The sequence below is a fragment of the Xiphophorus hellerii genome, chromosome 1, assembly GCF_003331165.1.
Source record: "Xiphophorus hellerii strain 12219 chromosome 1, Xiphophorus_hellerii-4.1, whole genome shotgun sequence".
NCBI classification, from domain to species: domain Eukaryota; kingdom Metazoa; phylum Chordata; class Actinopteri; order Cyprinodontiformes; family Poeciliidae; genus Xiphophorus; species Xiphophorus hellerii.
In genome coordinates, this window is record NC_045672.1 from 2,761,748 (window position 1) to 2,781,954 (window position 20,207).

The window sequence follows — 20,207 nt, forward strand, 5'->3', positions numbered from 1 at the left end:
TGAGGTTCCTCTGTAGTTGTTTTGGTCGACACTCAAGTGTGAATGTTGAGTTATTTTGGATCCAGTCGGTCGACGCAGACCGGGAGTTCAACCAAGGTTTGAAGTGGCTGTTGCATAGGTGTAAAAATGCTGTCAGGTACCTTCACATCCACCTGAACACCCATACAGACATCTCAACAGCTGGCTGTTAGCATGAAGCACTCCTGATTAGGCCCAGTACCATGTGTTTGTAACCATATGCTTTCTGCCCTGTTATTTTTTTTTCTGCCAGACGCTGCACTGCGTTAACCCGGAGAATGAAAACGCCTCAGAGGTGACGGTCAAGTGTCTGAACTGTGACACCATCACTCAGGTCAAGGAGAAGTTGCTTGATGCCGTGTACAAAGGCAGCCCTTACTCACAAAGGCCAAAGGCGTCTGATATGGACCTTGGTAAGCCATGCAGTTCTGTCAGCAATAAGAATAAAGTTGTATTAATCTATCTCAACTTTCCCAGTTCACATATTCAATAATGATTTCAGACTTAATGAACTATTGATGGCATTTTGTGACATGTAGGAAGAAAATGTCCATTGTTGCACTAATTTTGCTCAACTCACGTAAAGAACAGTTGCACTCACCAGCCACTATATTAGGTACACCTTGACAGTGTGACTTGGCATGTCCTTGTGGAAGTAGCCATCAGAAGATGCTTTTACGTAGAACGTGAAGAAACTGAAATATTCAGCAACAATACTGAGGTAGCACTGATATTTAAATGGAGCTCAGTTGATACTAAGTGGCCCAAGGGTGGCTGAGCGACACCTTTACTCCACCATAACCAGCCTGTAGGCAATATTGCGGCACCTGGTCATTTGTGTCTGATATTTTTTTCATTCGGAGCAGATCGCGCTCCACCGTTCACTCAGACTTGTTGATGTGGAAGGTGCCGGTTTCCCTGCACTGGCATTTATATGAATCCTCTTCTCTTTGCTTCCAATTTCTCTTCCCTCTTTAAAAGAATGGCGTCAGGGTCGGATGGCCAGAATCATTCTGCAGGACGAAGACGTCACGACCAAGATCGACAATGACTGGAAAAGACTCAACACGCTAGCTCACTATCAGGTAAGAAAACACACAACAAGCTCACACAAACACAACCCACTAAAAGAGATTCACGAGGCAGGTGTGTGTGTGTGTGTGCGCATGTGTTTTTGCTGTGCAGGTAACAGATGCCTCAGTGATCGCCCTGGTGCCAAAGCAGAACTCTGCGTACAACATCTCCAACTCCTCCACCTTCACAAAGAGCCTCAGCAGATACGGTGCGGCTCGGTTATTTTCTCAGCTCCATTCCATTTAAATCATTCCATCAATGATTTCTCTCTCTGCCTCTCGTCCCGCCACAAGTCTGAGCTCTCTTTCATTCACTCTTTGTTTGTCAGGGTCGTGATTGGGACCCATTTTTTTCTTACCTCCCCACCCGCCTGAGTGAATGGCAATCCTTTATATCCATTGCCATCAGCCCAGGCCAAGGCTATTCCATGGCTATTGCCAAAGCAGTCCATAAATGATGGGCATTAAAGCAGACACCTCGCTCTCTGGCTGACAGAGTGAAAAAGAGAAAGGACACCTGGAAGTCACAGAGATAGAGGCCCAAGCATTGTAAGCTTCAGTGGAAAATCAAATTATTTATAGAATAAATTACCCTGTAGAAACAAACCAAGAAAAAACCCTTATCTGGTGCAGAGTGGGTTTTGTTAACCCTTGCACCAACCACCTTTACCAAAAGTTTAACATTTAGGCTGGAAGCTTGAATTGCAAACAGGACACTTCCTTCTTTTTTTTCCATCAGATCTTCTGGTGTCTAAAGAAATTACCAGTGAATCAATTTTATTGATTTTTTAAATTGATTTCAGGTTTTTTGCTAATGGCTGTGTGAGTGTAACTTTTTTTTTTATACAGAAATCTTTTCAATTAGAAAAACGTAAAACAGCAAAATAGTAACCAGAGCTATGGGTGACTATGTATTAACAGCCTCCTCCCAAATATTATATCCAAAATGTTTACTCACTTCAGATACAGTATGTCCACCAACTAAGGAGTTAGGTCAATGGGTGAAATCACCCAAAGCTTAATTTGATTAAGTTGAATTAAACCTTTTGAATGAGATGTGTTAAGTAGAATTTGATACCCTCTTTCTCGCACTTTTACAGCCAAATAAGTTTCAGACATGTGACAGGGAATAAATGTACTTTTAAACAGTTTCTCACATTTCCATGCTTCCTCTGAATTCACGTTAGTGATAGTAAAACCAGCTAACCTTGAACTTTCATTGTGTAACATTGAACACAACCAAAAAATGGAGTCTTTGGTGCGTTGACTGATTGGAAAATGATCTTACTTTTCCAGCTGAAAGTCGGATGACTCGGATAGCCTGTTAAGTTTTTGGTGCAGCTCTAAAAAATAACATGGATGGCAGAATTTTATATCACAAACAAGTGTAGTCAAAGTATATGAGACTTTATCTCACACCAGACAGAGACAGGATGTTTTAATACGGTAGATTGTTAGTGAGGATGTATATATCTATATGTGATTCCCAGACAGCAAGAAGATAAATATAAATACCTTTTGTTGATATTGTCCCAGTTTTATTTATCAGATCGATGCTGTTATGTTAAAAAGTGACTAATATCAGCCGACACCGATGTTAGTGCCACTATTTGGTGCACACCTACTATATATTATAGTTATATTGTAATTACTTAAGGCTCTGCTTTTGTTTGAACGTGGGTGTGCTTGTGGAAGGAGCTGTACATGTGAGGGGAAAATAATCGGCCAGCCATGGTCATGATGAGTTTAGAGTTAAATCCTGCTGACAAAAGCAGGTACACCACCCAGTCTTTCACTTTTCTATTCCATGTTGTTCTATTGCTCCCTTCTCTCCTGACCTTTTAGTTTCTCTTTCCATTTAGCCGGCCACCCACCTCTCCCTGTCAGCTCCTCCACCGTTTCAGCTCTTCTTCTCACGCACTTTTCCTTTCTCAAGCAACAAAAGTGATTGTGGCACGTATCGGCTTCTGCCTCCTGCTTTCTGGCCCCGGGAGCAACAACTACTGAGCAGATAATCATAATCGTGTTCCTCTGTTCACCCCACCTCTGCAGCAGCGCCCCACACACACACTTTTCTATCGTAAAAAGAAACCGTTGCAGATATCTCACTGCTTCACTCTAATCAGCTTTGACACTCACACTATAAATAATGAAACAGACACAGAGGCTAGAGGGAAAAAAATGAGTGACAAATATTGAAGGAAGACGGTGTTTCTGTTGAAACTAGCAACATTTTTTTGTATAACATTGTTCAAAGAAGAACTAACACATTCCTGGTAGGTCATCTTCTCTGGTGATTGTCTGTTCAGAGAGCATGCTGAGGACGGCCAGCAGTCCGGACAGCCTGCGGTCCAGAACGCCGATGATCACACCAGACCTGGAGAGCGGCACCAAACTGTGGCATTTGGTGAAGAACCACGACCACTCGGACCAGAGGGAAGGGGACCGAGGGAGCAAGATGGTCTCTGAGATTTACCTGACCAGGCTGCTGGCCACGAAGGTACGATGCAGACAAGTTGACGAGCGGGAACATAACCTGAGACTGTTAAACTACACTAAACTATAATTTCATTAATATCGGTTTTAGGAGAACATGATGCACCTCACCTGTTTTCTTACATCTTCCATGTTACAGTGATCTGGTCTGAGATTTAAATCCAGTAGGAAAATTTGTTGCATGGTAGATTATCGCAGTAGCCGTGTAAATGTGAGCAAAACTTTGTCAACATTCAACTGATGTCGAAGAAAACACAATTTTCCAATTGCAGTGTTTCCCTTAAATAAGAAATTCACTTAAAAATCACCCAAGAATAAGTTTATTTATGCCATACGTTGAAAAACAATAACATATCATGCCATTATCTTCCAACTTTTTTGTCTTTTCTGCCAGCAGCAACATTGCGTTGTTGGTCACATGACTTGTGTGATGCAAAGAAAGTGTTTCCATTGCAGTTTTGGTGAAATATTCTAATTTTGACATGTCTGAAACACTGTCTCATGCTAGCACGAAAACTTTGTAACAAAAACGTTGTTTTTAAAGTAAGGATGCATCAATTATACATATTTATTTTCATAATTTCAATTTACGGATATTATATTTTCAGTGGAAACACAGCTACTGAGTATCAATGTCAAATGTATTTATATAGCACATTTAAAAACAACAATGAAATCAACAAAAACAAAAAAAAATAAATAATAATAATAATAAAAAGAAATGTAATTACAGGACACCATAACCAAACAGATTTGATGAAACTCAGACTGAACTCAAATTAAAGACCAATTTAAAGAAATTACTTTTCAGGAGAGATTTAAAAACTCTGCAGCACAAATATGTAGGGGCAGCAACGGGAAAATCTTGAAAAACATTTTTTTTTTAACTGTAAAAGTTAAGGATAACAGTTAAATAATTAAGTGCCAAATCATTTAACATTTTAAAAGTTAGTAAAAGAATCTTACTTTTTCCGTGAAAATGATCACAAAATTGAAAACTGGCTATAAGAGCTGCTGAATTTCTTCAACAATACTGTTTTTGTGGAAATTTAGATAAATTCCCAAGATGCATATTTTAAGTTTTAAATTTCTTCTCTCTGTGGGAATCTTTCAGCATGTCTCTCCATCTGTCCCTCGCCGTCTCCCAGTTCTTCATCTCTTATTTAATTGTAGACCGGGGAAGGTAAATAGAGCAATGGGCAGCAGTTACAACAGAGCCAGCCTTTCAATTTCCACTGGCAATAAGAGAAACAGATTAATAAAGGCTGGGCTTGGGGTGCAGGGAGGTTGATACTGGGGATGTCAGGAGACAGGCAATTTGTTAGGGAATTGAAGATCTGGTCATGCATGATGAAAATAAAAAAACAGATTGGTAAATTCAATTGAAAAGCAAATCTCATCCCTGTCCTCTCAACATCACCGTCTTTCTGTGGCGAGCAGCCTGGACATATTGTCTCTGCAGATCCCAGCACTTTTATTCTTGTTTGAGACAGAAATTCTTTTTTTTTTTTTTGTAGTTATTAACTCTACTCAACTTTTACTGATGCGTTCTCCAAAAGGCAAAAGCTTTTTTAAGCTTAATTATTTAAGCTAAATTTTACTTTTGTATGCTGGGAGTCCTATTTAATATTTAATATTAAATATTTGTCAGTCTGTCAGAACTAACATCCAGTATAATTTGAACTAAACCTGCTGTGACATTGTATCATATTAATAAACATGTTGACATATATAAAAATATGTGTCTAGGTTTAAATGAAAAGAATGGAAGCATTTCTAAAACAAATCCCTTCACATCTATGAAATGTGTGTGTGATTGTAGTTGGCCCTCAGTACACACATAGCATGTGAATTTGAGATCAAATATGTAACATTCACTGTGTTCTGTTGCATCCCGGATGGGTACGTTACTTTAGCCATTATGTGAACACCTGGAGTTAAAAGTTCAATGTCTTGTTGACGGTCTAGGACCGCCCTCAAGAGCTCAAATGAACATCAGTTAATTATTGGAAAGGTTGTTCTGCTGTTTTTCTCACTGAGATGAGTGAATCTTCATCAGCGCAGACAGAGAATCTGCATAATGTAGCATGAGATTAAGGAGCATTGTTATTGCTTATTGTGGCAGATGCATAAAGATTCAATGCTGAGACATGAGTCTGCATATCCCATGGAATCGGATGGATGCAAAGTAATGTGAAATGGTTGTAAGATTCCACACATTACTGAGCCAGTCAGGTTGGAAATGGAACCATATTATTGATAAAGTCTTTAGTTTTGCCTTTCTTTTTCAAAATGTCCTCTGAGCTAAAGGTTGATTTGATACGTTAAATATTAAACCTGAGCAGAAGACAAATAACAGAAATGTTTTTTAAAAAACCCTTTCCAGTAAAACAAAGGTCAGAAGGATTAACAAGGCGACACCATCTGTTTTAAAATGTCACAGAGCTTGTCAGACATGGGCACCCAGTTTCTGCTCTTTAGCTCGTCATTTCAAAAGCTAATGCCAAACACCTCTGAGCCATTTAGTTGCTCAGTGCTCAAGGTTCAAACAGCAAATTAACTCAACTGGGGCTGAAAAAAATACAACCACTGGGAAAACGGTGGGAAATTCTGATTGTTGAAGGATGACTGGTTTTATGGATGATGTATAATGCACATTGTAGCTCAAAAAATGTAATTAATAGCAGTAGTAGTGGGAAAAAGCTTGAAATCAATAAATAAGGAGAAGAAAGGAATTAATGGTGTATAAATGTAATTGTTCATTTCAGAGTGTTGAAAACTGTTGACTCTGACTGACATTTCCTGTCAATCAGCCAGAGTCAACAGTGGACCTCAAACAATGGAAAGGATTATGAAACTCTAAAAGAATTTTGAGAACTGAAACATCCTGCAATTTTTTTTTCTTGTAGTTCATGATTAAATCTCTTTAGAGATAATCTAAGTTTCTACATACATTTCTCTTTGTTTAACTCTCCGTGTTCATTTTTTCTTCCAGGGTACATTACAGAAGTTTGTGGATGACTTGTTTGAGACCATCTTCAGCACGGCTCACAGAGGCAGCGCGCTGCCGCTGGCCATCAAGTACATGTTCGACTTTCTGGACGAGCAAGCCGACAAGCACTCCATCACAGATTACGACGTACGGCACACCTGGAAGAGCAACTGGTGAGAAACGGGGCTGGTTGTTTCTTTAGACTGGAAGCCATGAAAAAAAAGGGTCAGTGCTAAAATGCCCTTAGTTGGGTTAAGCTTATTAAAATAAATTCCAGAGGTAAAAAAGCTGTCTGTAAGAGGTATAGAATATAATGCTGTACACATTCTTTGGCCCACCCAGTAAAGTAAAACACCTCTGACGCCGTTGGGTAATCTTTTCTCCAAACTACTTCATTGTGTGCTTTGGTCAGATGAGATTAATTTCTTTTGCTCATATTATTCACTGCAACCACAATCAGATCTCTATGGAAACAGTTTACGACCTCAAAACGATGCCTCACAACGAAGAACGTAGACGACAGACAGCAGGGAACTTTTTACAGAAGGAATAACGGACGCCACCGTCAATGGAGTAATTTGAAGTTATTCAGCAATGGTAGCCGTCAGCATTATCTCAAGATTGTAACAACAAGAAGGAAGCTAATAAAAACAAACAAAACCAATAGTAATGGCTTTCTGTGGAGCATTGACTGCATTTTCTGAAGAGAAGTCCATTTGGATCACGTTCACTTACGTTGTCTCGCGTGAGACAATGTAAGATGCTAGTCTTGTAGGCTATCATGCAATGAGGTGTCATTCAGGCTGTAAATACCACCACTGCTCCAGGTGGTTCAACTATATTTTTGAGGGTTTTTTTTTACAGAATGACTCAGTTTGTCTTGGGTTCATGTTTTGCCTAAACCTGGAACTTGAATGTAATTTTGTTGTGTTCTGCTCTGCTGCCTCCAGTCTTCCCCTGCGGTTCTGGGTGAATGTGATCAAGAATCCTCAGTTTGTATTCGACATCCATAAAAACAGCATCACAGACGCCTGCCTGTCCGTCGTGGCTCAGACCTTCATGGACTCGTGTTCGACGTCTGAGCACAAGCTGGGGAAAGACTCGCCTTCGAATAAGCTCCTCTACGCTAAAGACATCCCCAACTACAAGAGCTGGGTGGAGAGGTACGTCCAAGGTGAACCTGAACAAACCCAGCCTCAAACTTGCTAAATCTGACCAGAGGTGAGCAACAAATCTACAGCCCTGAAGTCAAAGTGGAAAATATATCCATTTTGCTGCTGGAAGGTAGGAAAATGAGGCAGAGCTATAAGATCAAAGTTAATTACGCTATTAAGCAGCTGTAAGATTAGAACAACATTATAGGTTGAACTCTAGCTGCTGCAGGCTTTTAAAGCATAAATACATAGTTGAATTAAATTAGGGCAAAGGAATTACGTGCTGTAATTACTGCTGCCTTACTCCTGGCTTATTAATATAGATTACAGCGTTTTCAGGCAGCCTAAAGTATCAGTAAAAGCCACGCTGCTTGAATTCTGCTCTGTAAGCAACAAGTAAGGACAAAAACATCTAAATCTCTTCACTTCTGTGGCCTACTTATCTTTAATTCAGCTACAGGATGAGCAAAGGCAACTTTTCAGGAATCAAGTTGGATTTAAGCATCGTTGAATCATGTGCTCATATTGGGAGAGATGGAGTTTTTAGTTTTTGTTTTTTTCCAATTCCACAAATTTCAGGTTTTCATCTCCAGATGGTAAATATTAAACTTGCGTCATCTATTTCTTTCTTTCAAACGTGTTGGATGGGCTGCAGCTTCTCCACCAGGTTTACATGTTCGAACACCAAACCCAGCCATCCTGGGAAAATGAGCAGTTTAGTGATACAAACACATCTTTTCTAGTGTTCTATGGAATGTTTTTCAGGAGCAATGTTTATGTTTGATATGATTGCTGTGCCATTCAGTCTCAGCCATACAGTTAGCTAAAAACGAAGCAATGCACAGTTCTTATTGTCACTTTTATCATTATCACAATATTACCACAAAGTATGGTGGTAAAACTTCCAAAATTTTATATCGCTCCCCCCTATTTTTACTTCTATTTTATGCTGTAGTTTAGCTCAGTGGTCTTGGTCACCTTAGAGATCCACCCATCTTTTCAAATAGAGTCGTCTCTAAGCACGTTTTGTATTTGAGGTTTTCTTTCTAGCTTGACTTTTGCACAACCTCACATTGCTTTTCCTCCTTCTGTTTCACTTTTGAAGAAGTGACTGCAGACACGGAGTCACAGAGAGCCGAGCTCCGGATGACGGCAAACATAACTCTGCTTGACCTGTCTTCTAGATATTACTCGGATATTTCCCGTATGCCAGCAATCAGCGATCAGGACATGAGTGCCTACTTAGCGGAGCAGTCGCGCCTGCACCTCGACCAGTTCAACAGCATGTCTGCTCTGCATGAGATCTACACCTACATCATCAAATACAAAGACGAGGTGAGCGCCCTCTGAATACGGAGCCGAGTCGAACGGAAAGGAGAGCGAGGCGTAATGAGCCGCTGGATGGATGGACTGTGCCTTCACTTGTCTTGAGTAACACCATGAGGTCATTTTAATTCAATTACACTGATAAGCAATCTGCATGGGTGCAGGCTGGAAGGTATTAGCGCCATTAGGATGCACATTAAGGCGTGAGCTCAACACATTATGAACCTAATGAAGCTTTACAGAATTTATCTTTTTGTTTTTTGTTCTTTGTTCAAAATTTGTAGAAAATAGCACCTGCTGCTAGAGGACAAAAACTAAATTAAACCCGATTTTTATTTATTATTATTATTTTTTTTTAATGAATGTACTTGTTTGCAGCATGTGCTAAGATGATACCATTATGTGCTGTGTTACCGTAACGCTCCGAGGCAGAGGGAGGAAATGAAGACTAGGCAGTGTGAGCGTAATTAGAGGAACACTGTTTTTGACTAATTAAATGTGACGGATGTGTCATGAGAGTAAAGATCTGTTTAAGGACCGTAATTTGAACTGGCAGATTCCAACTATATTTTTCTTTAATATTATCATAAAAAAGCTTTACTGTTTACTAGAGTCTGTCAGATCTGTCTGACATTTGTTTATATCAATAAATATTTTATTCTGCTAATGATGTCTCCTTATTCAAATGTAATTTATTTTTCGCAGTGAAGACATTTATATTATCCCAGCTAACGTATCATAAAACAGCTCTGTATTAGTCTCTGTTTTGAACATTTTAATGATGGTATTAATTATTCCAGGTCAAAAGGTAAAACTTACTGCTGGATTCGTTTTGGCCAATTTTATTTCCTTTACTGCTTTACTTTAATGAAACCTTTTATTTCCAAAATAACTGGGTTTATTCCCAGGTTCATAAGACAGGATTTACAAAATTAAAACAATTCAATATTTGTGATTAAAAACAACTCTGTCTCTAAGGGAGATGTTAAAGGCAGAAGAAGCAGGGCCGGTGGTATGGGTGGGCATTGGGGGGCATCGCCCATAGTCAGCCACGCTCGCCCTGGACTTGAAGCGGTTTATCTTTTTATGTTTCATTTTTGTTTTCTGTATTTTGTGGTTAAAGCAAAAACAAGCTTTATGTTTTCACTTTGCACTTTGGAAGCAGCCCAAGTCTCACCCTGTTAGTCTTTTTTAGAGGAAATCGATGCATCTCAGCTGCCGAGTTTATCGTGATCAAAACTCTTTGTCTTTGGTGACTTCAGTCATTTCCAGTATCGTTATGTATTAAAAAAACAAAAACAACACAACTGTATATGTTATCTTAGATGTAGACGACTGAAGCAAAACTCAAACACTGTGGATGCTTAATTATTCCATCTTTACAATTTTCACACTTAGGTTTTAAAAACACTAAAACTAAAAAGCCCAACATGGTTATTTTCTTTTTGCAAACAAACCTCACATGAATTAAACACATTGTTGGTGTTGCTGTTGTTTTCAGGTTATTAACCTCCACCGATCATATAGGACAAAATCAACAGTTACCAAATGTTTTATCCAGATAAAACAAACTAAATCTACCCTTTACTACAACTATATTTGTATCTTTCTGTTGCATGCATGTGGGGGTGTTGGCATGTGTGTGTGTGTGTGTTTGAGAAGCATACCGCTCCCTCCTCTCTGTTGGTTTATAGCAGCAGTATTACAGTAGTTACTCTGCCTGGTTGCAGCTGGCTGCATTCAAACCAACTGCTCCCTGTCATTACAGCCTATTATCCAGATGTAGGCAGCTGCACGGTGCCGTCGCCTCCAACACGTGCCCTGACCTTACAGCCACACACATGCGCACGCCCACACATGCACGCACACACACCAACATGTAAAGATGCGCTGAAAACGCTCGCATGCACTCGCTAATGCGCTTCCACACATCATTAGGAAATCGTAGACATTGGCAGCAGCTCCTCCTCTTCCTGGGTAAACGACACGTTGGATAGATCAACACTCTGCCGTACGCACGCTCTCAGTGGCAATTAATATGCAATTACACAGGTACTGTGGGTCCTCACCCCTGAACCCGCCGACCCTGCCAGCGTTGTCATCTACGATGTAATTGCAACTGAAAACGTGCAAATGGAACCAAGCGTCATCTGCAGTACGCAGACTTCATGCAGCTTGTTGTAGGTTTGTAATCAGCGGCTGTGCTCATGGTAACGCTCTGCCTTGTTTTGCCTCCAGATCCTGTCGGCGCTCCAGAAGGACGAGCAGTCCCGCAGGCAGCGGCTACGCGGAAAGCTAGAGCAGGTCATCGACACAATGGCCCTGGCCAGCTGAGGGCCGGCCAATCAGACACCTCAACTAGTGCAGAACTTGGCTTAACCCACACGCCTTCCCCTCTCCACGTCTGACATCATTTCCATGCACAACGTTTTGAAATCTGTTGTCGCCACGCTCGCAGACCGCCCCTCCCCCCCACGGCGGTGGGAATGAGGCTGGAGGGAGACGGGCAACGCAGCGGCACGCCGGAGGGACAGCAGAATGTTTGGTCACCACATTTAGTTTTACTTTCTTCTCTGAGCCGCAATTCTTACTCTGATCAGCCAAATCAAATGCAACTCCTAGCCTTAGCTAATGTGGACCTGAGCTTAAACAGATGAGCAGGAAAAAAACTGGTTTAGCTGGAACCCCTGCGGGGAAGGTACAGGCCACCACTCGGTATCTTTCCACTGCCACGGCAACGGTTCAGACTGTGAGTCATCGAAAATCCAGGAGATTTTATCACTCTACTTGATCCCCTTTCTGTTGCTGTCCTCCGTAGGGAGCAGGGTAGACGAAACATCAGGGACTCTGCAGAACGGCGGCGGGAAATCCTGGCAGAGATTTACTTAGACGTTTCAGGAAGCCGCAGAAACGAGGGGGACGGAGGACGTCCCCCGTTTCCGGTTTGGACTCTCCACGTCTCTATCGGCGCAAAGAACAAAAGAACAACAACAAAAAACAAAACACGCCTCGAAAAAGTTCCCCATTACGCTGCGTTTAATTTGTCATTGCATCCGATTCTTTTCTCTCCCCAGTGCTGTGCCACTTGTGTTACTGCTGAATTTGCACAACAGAAGCTAAATCAAAAGAGAGAACAGGATATATGATCAAATATATATATATATAGATATATAAATACAACCCTTTGTTTTTAAAACGAATCAAAAAGTTGAACTTTTTTTCCTCCATTTCAATGTACAAAAGATGTTTCAGAAAATTTGATATTTCCTAGATGAAAAACAAAAAAAAAGATTATGAAAACACAAGGAAAAGTCGTCTTGTGCCATGTTTTACTTTGAATGTCGTTTAGTGCAAAGAGACTTCTTTTTGTTAGATAAAATGTGCTAATTTGATCATGTTGTCATGCTTAGTGACTGAGAGTTTTAAAAACAGGTAAACGGCAGAAATATAAGAATATATTACAGACATTCTATGTTACCTGAGTTCTTGGCGGCCGTTGTGTGCTGTGGCTCCGAGGATTGTAAAAAGACAAACGATGTCTGGAAGCCACCGGTGAGCCAAACAACCTACAGAGCTTTTGTGTTTGCTTTTTTTTTTTTGTTTTGTTTTTTTAGAGAAACCAAATAAATCAGGATCAGCCGTTTTAGACGAGTCGTTGGTGTTGAAGGTCGCCTCACGCTGTGCCGTTGACCTGGATGCAGATCCCTGGCACACTGTGCTGTGTAACTTCTAGGTCTTGTTTTCTGGACCTCCCCTCTCGTCTGAAGCGATTTATGGGCCCGCCGCGCCCGCTCCACTGAAGGATAGTTTCGCTGTGCAGAGAAAAGTGAATCAGTTTTGTCAAAGTCTGCAGTAAAGCTTAAAAGGCCCTTTCTTTTCCCCAACTGTGAATGTGGTTTTTCAAAAAGGTAATGAAATGTAGCTTGAAATATGTGAGTGTTTTTGTACAAGTTGAAGGCCTTTTTCTTTATGTTTTCTGTTGTTTTTATAGAGGTAAAAAGAACTTTAAAAAAAAACATCCTGATATTTTTCCTTGCACAGTTTGCTGGAGCACATTAACTTTCAGTGCTTTGAAAGTCATTTTGTTGGTTTGCATCTCGTTCTGCTTCGGGGGCGGTTTCTTCAGAGGGATGGAAAACGGAGGGAAAGGGTTGAAACTGTTCACAAAGTTCAAACATAACAAACTCAGCCATCCATCAACATCAACATGTTATAGACAACGTGTTATACAAATCACAAAATTAGATCCCACAAATATGTTAATGTTACCAGACGCTTTACAGCTGTTAGCACCTCTGGTAAAAGTGTGTAAAAGGCTTTTAAAGAAATTCATCTTTTATTGCAGTAATGTGGTCTCACGTTCATCTTTGGGGGAAAAGTCTATTTACGTTTCCAGCATATTATGTTATGTGTTGGGAATAACAAATAATTCCCAGCAGTTATTTATTGGTAATGTTTTAACTCTCCACATGGGATTCGCATGGGAGAAATCTTCAATCTGAATCCCATTAAAAACAAACCTAAAGGATTATTTACACAATTAAATTCAACAATTAAACACTTTGCCAGCTCAGAAAAAAAAAAAGACATTGCTGTGTGGACGGGAACTGAGAAGGGTCATCTTGGGGTCATCAACCAATAAACTGTGATCTGCTTGCCACTCGGTGATTTATAAAGTATTCTATGATGTTCACTTTACCGTCCAAACCCACCAATAGACGGTGGAGCTGGCAAAAAACGAAACATGTCACATGACAAAGTAATCACAGCAGATGTTTAAATAATTGTGGCACCCATGAATTTCATAAAAAGGTTTTTTTTTATTTTTATTTTTCTCATTAAATAAATTTACTCAAATTGAATAAAAAAAACCATCTGAGATCATTCTACTGCAATAAAAATGGATCTTTTGAAATGGTTTTTACTTTTTTTTTTTCACTAATAGTGGAGGACACTATAAACGAACCTGTGGAGTAAATACAGCTCAGTTCTGCTGCTGAGCAGTACTTCTTCAAAGGAAACTGTTAATACCTCAAAAACAAATGTTTTCTTCCTCTTCTGTAGTGCTTCCTGCATATTTATTCCCCTTGAAAAGACATTTTATCCGAGTCCTCGGGGGGGATAAGGCAGAAACTTGTGTTTGCTTTTAGTAACATCAAACCAGAACTAAGACTTTCTTCAGAATCAAGTTTGCACAATCCTGTCTCCCACCAGTTGTGGGTCTGGTCACCTGGAAAAGCACACGCGTGCATTTAATGATCAATTTGATATGCAGCAGCTGGAAAATCTACAAACAGACATTGACAAACCAAGGTTTAAAACCACGTCGCAAATTTTATTATGTTTTATCTGCATGTTTGCGTCAAATCAAAGTGATAAAACGAGTTTGGTTGTTCCACTGCTGCGAATGCATAAGATACAGACTGAGAAGTGTGACCATAAAAAATCTCCAGACGCTGTGAGACACTTCCTGTGTGATAATTGTTCAGTCACAGCTGCTTTACAACAGGAAGCCAACATGTGTTCATTTGACACAAGTAGTGATTTCCACCCTTGAGAAAGTTTGTGGTCACCATGTTTGAGCAAGACGAAGGCAAAAGATGAAATTTAAATATAAATGTGTCTGACTTCAACAGTGTGTCGGGTACAGACAGCTGCTGATGACGGCTTATTAGTATCAAAATGTCACAATATACTTGGTTCGATCTGCATAAATCCACATGCATTTGATTTCTATGATGTACATTTTAGAAAATCAGCAAATGCTCATTCATTCCAACAAGGTTGGCTTTTACCTTTTATTTTATTTTTTTTACTTATACACCCATTCCACAAAACTGGATTCATACAGCTGCTTTCAGCTACATAATAGAGTTCAACTACATTATCTCAGCTATTCTCTATATTTTCTGAAAACCCTTTAAAGACCTAGTGTTCATCTTCTGCTGAGCCTGCCATGAACCTGAAGGACTCTGTTTTTATCTGGAAACCTGGATGTGTGTCCGGACACATGGAGTCGTTCTGTATGTGCTTCGATACTTGAACCACTGACTTACAGGGTAAAAAAAACAAAACATGCAGAACGAGCCGACCAAAGCTTACAGTCATCCACACCAGGAAAGCAACCATGAGAGGAAGTTATCATCAAAATGTCTGATTTTCAGTTCTTCCACAAAGCAATTTTCAGTGTTTTGGGTTTTTGAATTATTTGAAATGCTTAATGTTTCTTCCTTTTTCTAGAAGTTTGGTCAAACTTAAGCATTATTACTTCCATGTACAGATATTCATTGAGTAATGAAACCATCTCGGAATGTGAAGCACATTATTGATATTCACTTGTTCTTTAGATTAAAAATGCTATAAATTGTTTTCACAATCTTAAAACACTACTTAGGTGTGTTTACCCCTGAGCTCCTTTGTGGGCAGTAAAAAAAAAGTGATGTTTTTGTTTACCTATTCTGCGTCTTGTTCTCTGCTTCACATTGGGTTTAGGTAAAAAAAAATTTTAAACTCATCTGAGGCAGAGGAAGTTGCTTTGAAGACCAGGGTACCTTTTCATTTTTGATTTCTTCACATCTGTTTGGGTCATTGTTCTTTTTTGAGAAAAAGAAACAAAAAAGGACTGAGGGAGTTGGTCTCTTGATAGCAACACCCTTCAATGTGCCTTGTTGGCTTGGTACAATGTTGCTTCAAACAGCATAAAGGAAATAGTTTCTTTTTTTAAATGTCAGAAAAAGAAAAGAGGAAACAGACAAATAATTTTAATGTGTCAAATTACCAACACAGTTCTCAAATGTATAGTTTTTAACATAAAGAAGTAATGTTCTTATTTAAAAAGACAAAGGTACAGAAAGGTGAAAGTGAACAATGACAAACACCTAGCTTACAGCCCCACTATATATATATATGAGCCAAAAATACTCCTAAAACTAGTAATGTTATCTTTTTATGAAGTCAAAACACTGGACAGTTTTTTTTCCCATTCAACTAAAACTAGGCTTAAAGATAATTTTACCACATTACTCAGACCACAAGAGAAACACATTCTGCTGATATAAACACAACTGTCACATGAACTTGTTCTGTTTGCAAGAGGAGATTTAGTTTTGCGACCAACTGAGCTAAAAGCAAGTGTTCATTAAGCTAGCGTAGTCCGAGCTCTGTTCAGGTTTAGTACTAAACATTTTGGGGTTATTTGTTTTTTATGTGCAAAGCAGATTAGAAGCATCAATACAGATTGGAATAAAACAGGTGAAACAGGTCATTCAAAACAGGTTAACATATTTTAGCTAGCAAATGAGAGCATAAACGCAAAGATGCAAGAAATCCAATCCAAAGCTAGCAACATGTTTGAAGACTTTTTTTGAACAAAATTGTGTTTTGATTTTTTTGTGTTTTCATTATTACTGTTATTATTATTATCATTATTAGAAACAATGAACTCTTTTCCTGCTAGCAGGGCTAGCTACTTGGCTAACTAATTTCCTTTGAAGAGATAAAGCTAAGATAGCACTTTAAAAATCAACCTGGCTCTAAATCCCAAATGTCAAAACTGATTATTTATAGTAGTGAAATTGAAATCGACTAATCTTTCTACTGTAAACATACAGTACTTATACTTACTCCGACATGGGTTGGAGTTTTTCTAATTCTAACAAATTAAAGCTATTTCTCTGTTTCTGACAACGGATAATTTTTTTGCACATTTTGAAAGTCATTTTGAAAGTGCATTAAAAAGCAGCTGTTAAATGGATTTTAAGATTTGGTTGAGCCCTCCAGTGTGACACTCCTGACCCCAAAAAACACTCGCAGGTTTCTCATTCCTTCACTTCCAGTGTTCCGGCTTCCTCGCCAATGCTTCAGAGACACAGCAGAGAATGTTAAACACCTCTCACAGATTAAAGACAAGCGACGCAGAAAGGATAAAAAAAACAAAAAACTTAGAGTTTTAATACTTTATGAATTATGATATCTTTTTAAGAGCTTCAGATTTGAAGCTGCTGTGACAGGTTTTGGCTGTTTCACACCTGTGTAAATATCCTGCTCTTTCCTATTTTGCAGATTTATTACTTGTATATAGACACGCATCAAGGAGAGATTAAACATGTTTTTTGCTAAATCTGGATCGTCTGATGTTTTTCTTATTCCCATTCCTCATCCCTAAAATACCTTTAGAGTTATGGGTTTTAAAGTTTGAACAACTTTTAGGTTTATCTGGTGTGCTTGTCACAAGAAAACTTGTGAAGGAAAGATCAAAAGCAGCACACATGGGACTTAATACCACATTATTAAAGTGTATAGACCATGTTTTTCACAGAAGTAATGCTAAGGAAGACATTAAGAATGATGAGAAGAAATGTCAAGCTAGCCTGCTGTAAGCCTCTAGCAACATCATTGTAAAAACATCTTAATAGGTTGAGGAAAGGAGCTGTAAAGCTTAGTTTCTAGAGGATTTGCATCCATTCAGAGCTTCTTTACATGGTATGAAAAGCCACACATCTTCTGTTTCAGGTTAGCTAGGATAACAGAAACTGTATTTCCCAAATGTCAAAAAAGTGTGTGATCATTTTTAGAATTTTTTTTTTTAATCACTATACATTTAGAAAGTCACATAAACATCCTTAGTGTCTGGTAAACCTTTAACTGTATGACTGGTTAGTGGTTGGATGTTTTGGCTGTCCTTCCACAAGCTTCATGTATCAGTTTGCTTGAATTTTGGCTCATTACCCCAGACCAGTGGTTCTTAACCTGGGTTCGATCGAACCCCAGGGGTTCGATGAGTCGGTCTCAGGGGTTCGGCGGAGCCTCTGCCGCGGAGGTAAAGACACTTGTGTAAAGTCGTGATGACACGCCCCGCTTGGCCATCACTTGCTGCAGAGGATCATGTTACATTGCTCGGCCAATCAGGGCTGCGGGGAATTTAGTGCACGCAGTGTCAGCGGCTGTCGTAGTTGTACGTCGTGTGGTTTCTTTCTTAATATTTTAATCCATACTAAATATGTCGAGCAAAAAAAAAGAAAATGAACAGACTTTGCTCTGAAGATGCACTTGCCAAGGTGAAGCCACTCCTCTCTGAACTGGTTTCCCAAAGACAACAGCAGAAGTCACACTGATTTGCAGGTTTGTCATTTGTGCAATACTTTATTCTGGCCCCAAAAAAGTATTTTGTGGATTCAAAATGACAAAAAACAAATTAAATTTCAAATAAAATTAAAAAATTAGTTATTAAAAAAAATGTTATTCTTTGAAAAAAATCCAAGTTTATTTGTAATTAGTAAAATAGTAAAAAAAATATTTTGGGGGGCCAGAATAAAATAATACTGTAACTTGCTGTGAGTTCATGGTTTTGTTCTTTGAGCAAAGGTGATGTTCATGCACAACTCATTTTGTGCACCAGCAAAAAAACATATACCTATGTCTTGAATTAGGAAAAAAAATATATTTTATTTATCACTAAAGAAGGGTTCAGTGAATACGCATATGAAACTGATGGGTTCGGTACCTCAAAAAAGGTTAAGAACCACTGCCCCAGACCTACAGTAATTGGGTCATTACTGAAGGCCAAGTTGCTCACACAGCGTTTAAGCTCAACCATAAAAATTTTCTATGGGACAAAGACTGTGACTCTGTGATTGTAAGTCATCAACTGTGTGGTCCAATGAGGGTCTTTGTCCATTTAAAAGTCCCATTTGTTCATACACTCTAATTTTCTAGCTTATATTTTGAGATATTAAATCAAAATGTTCTTTGCTCATGATGTCATCTATTTTGTTCACCAGCCTACACCTACATAGCATCAGCGTACTTCACAGTTTGGATGGTGCCAATTTCCATCTTCCCTCCAAATGTAACAATGGTCATTATGTCCAAATACTTTGAGTAGTTACACAGGACCACATGACAGGTCTCCAAAAAAATAGGGTTTTTTTCACTGAGTGCATTTGCAAACTCTATTCTGGCTTTTATGTTGCCTCTGCAGCAACATCCTCCTTCTGTATGAGTGGCCTTCAAGTCAGAGCTGCTAGAGGGTTTTTTTACACTAGCTTCAGCCAGTGACTTCAGAAGGTCTTTTACTTTTATTTTGCAGTTTAAAGGAACATTACTCATCAAAATAGCTTTATCATAAAGACAAAGAACTCATCCCTTTTCCTGAGATATTCTTATGCTCCCTATTCTTATTTCAATGCTTGAACAGACAAAAGTGTTGCCTTTAGACTTCTGGAAATTGTATCTAAGGACCAGACTTAGAGGTCCACAGTTCTCTTACACATATGCTAGCTGGTTTCATTGTGTGTTTGAGGTGTTAGCCTAACAACCAACATATGACTTTCACTGCAAAATCCAGGATTAAGCATTAAGCACAGACAGTAGTCTGTTCCTTCACACGTAGGCAGAGGGAGGTTGCACAAAGATGTGGTTCGATCAGCATACCCACCAACTCCTGCTGGGTGCCTGTCAGTGGGGCAACTCTAGAGGAAGAGTCTCCAACCCCTCCCAAAGATACTGGCTCCAGAATCGAGGTGAGAATAGAGGTGAGTTCAACAGTATTTAGTCAGAACCTCATGCCGCTCCCTCCTCTCTGTTGGTTTGTAGCAGCAGTATTACAGTAGTTACTCTGCCTGGTTGCAGCTGGCTGCATTCAAACCAACTGCTCCCTGTCATTACAGCCTATTATCCAGATGTAGGCAGCTGCACAGTGCCGTCGCCTCCAACACATACCCTGACCTTAGTCAAGCCTCACACACCAGCTCTGACTCCATCCCTCCAGAGAGGTCTTCCGGCGTCCCAGGTCCTGCTAAAGAACAGACAGCCGATGTCGCTGCCTTCGTCCACCATCTCACCTGACACCCAACCCAGGAGTGCTGAGCCTCTGGGAAAGAGGACCAGACTTTCTTCTTCAGGCTGAGACATTCGGGCGGCTTTGGGAATAGATAAGCATTGGGAATAGATCGGTTTGGCACATTGGCATTCACCAATGTGCCAAACCTCCATGCCTGTCTCCAGAGGGCGACAGGCATGACTCTCAAGACATTGACTTATCTGGCACAGGGAACAAAGTATCCATGATTATTTCTTATCATAAGGGGTGTTTGGGGCTGCATTTTGTCTGATGGCTTACCTAGGAGCTGTTTGTCATGGGTGACTCTA

At 39.7% G+C, this 20,207-nt stretch overlaps 1 protein-coding gene across 2 annotated transcripts in view; it reads left to right on the forward strand.

Annotated features, from left to right (window-relative positions):
- LOC116723678 (plexin-A1-like) overlaps nucleotides 1-17,182 on the forward strand; it is a 279,486-nt gene extending 262,304 nt beyond the window's left edge. For both annotated transcript variants that reach the window (XM_032568758.1, XM_032568767.1), the window contains exons 26-33: nucleotides 272-431; nucleotides 1,000-1,103; nucleotides 1,204-1,300; nucleotides 3,401-3,591; nucleotides 6,583-6,752; nucleotides 7,530-7,742; nucleotides 8,918-9,068; nucleotides 11,298-17,182. In XM_032568758.1, coding sequence (XP_032424649.1) covers nucleotides 272-431; nucleotides 1,000-1,103; nucleotides 1,204-1,300; nucleotides 3,401-3,591; nucleotides 6,583-6,752; nucleotides 7,530-7,742; nucleotides 8,918-9,068; nucleotides 11,298-11,393 — 1,182 coding nt within the window. In that variant the 3' untranslated portion in view covers nucleotides 11,394-17,182. The remainder of the gene's footprint in view (nucleotides 1-271; nucleotides 432-999; nucleotides 1,104-1,203; nucleotides 1,301-3,400; nucleotides 3,592-6,582; nucleotides 6,753-7,529; nucleotides 7,743-8,917; nucleotides 9,069-11,297) is intronic.
- Nucleotides 17,183-20,207: the final 3,025 nt, after the last annotated feature.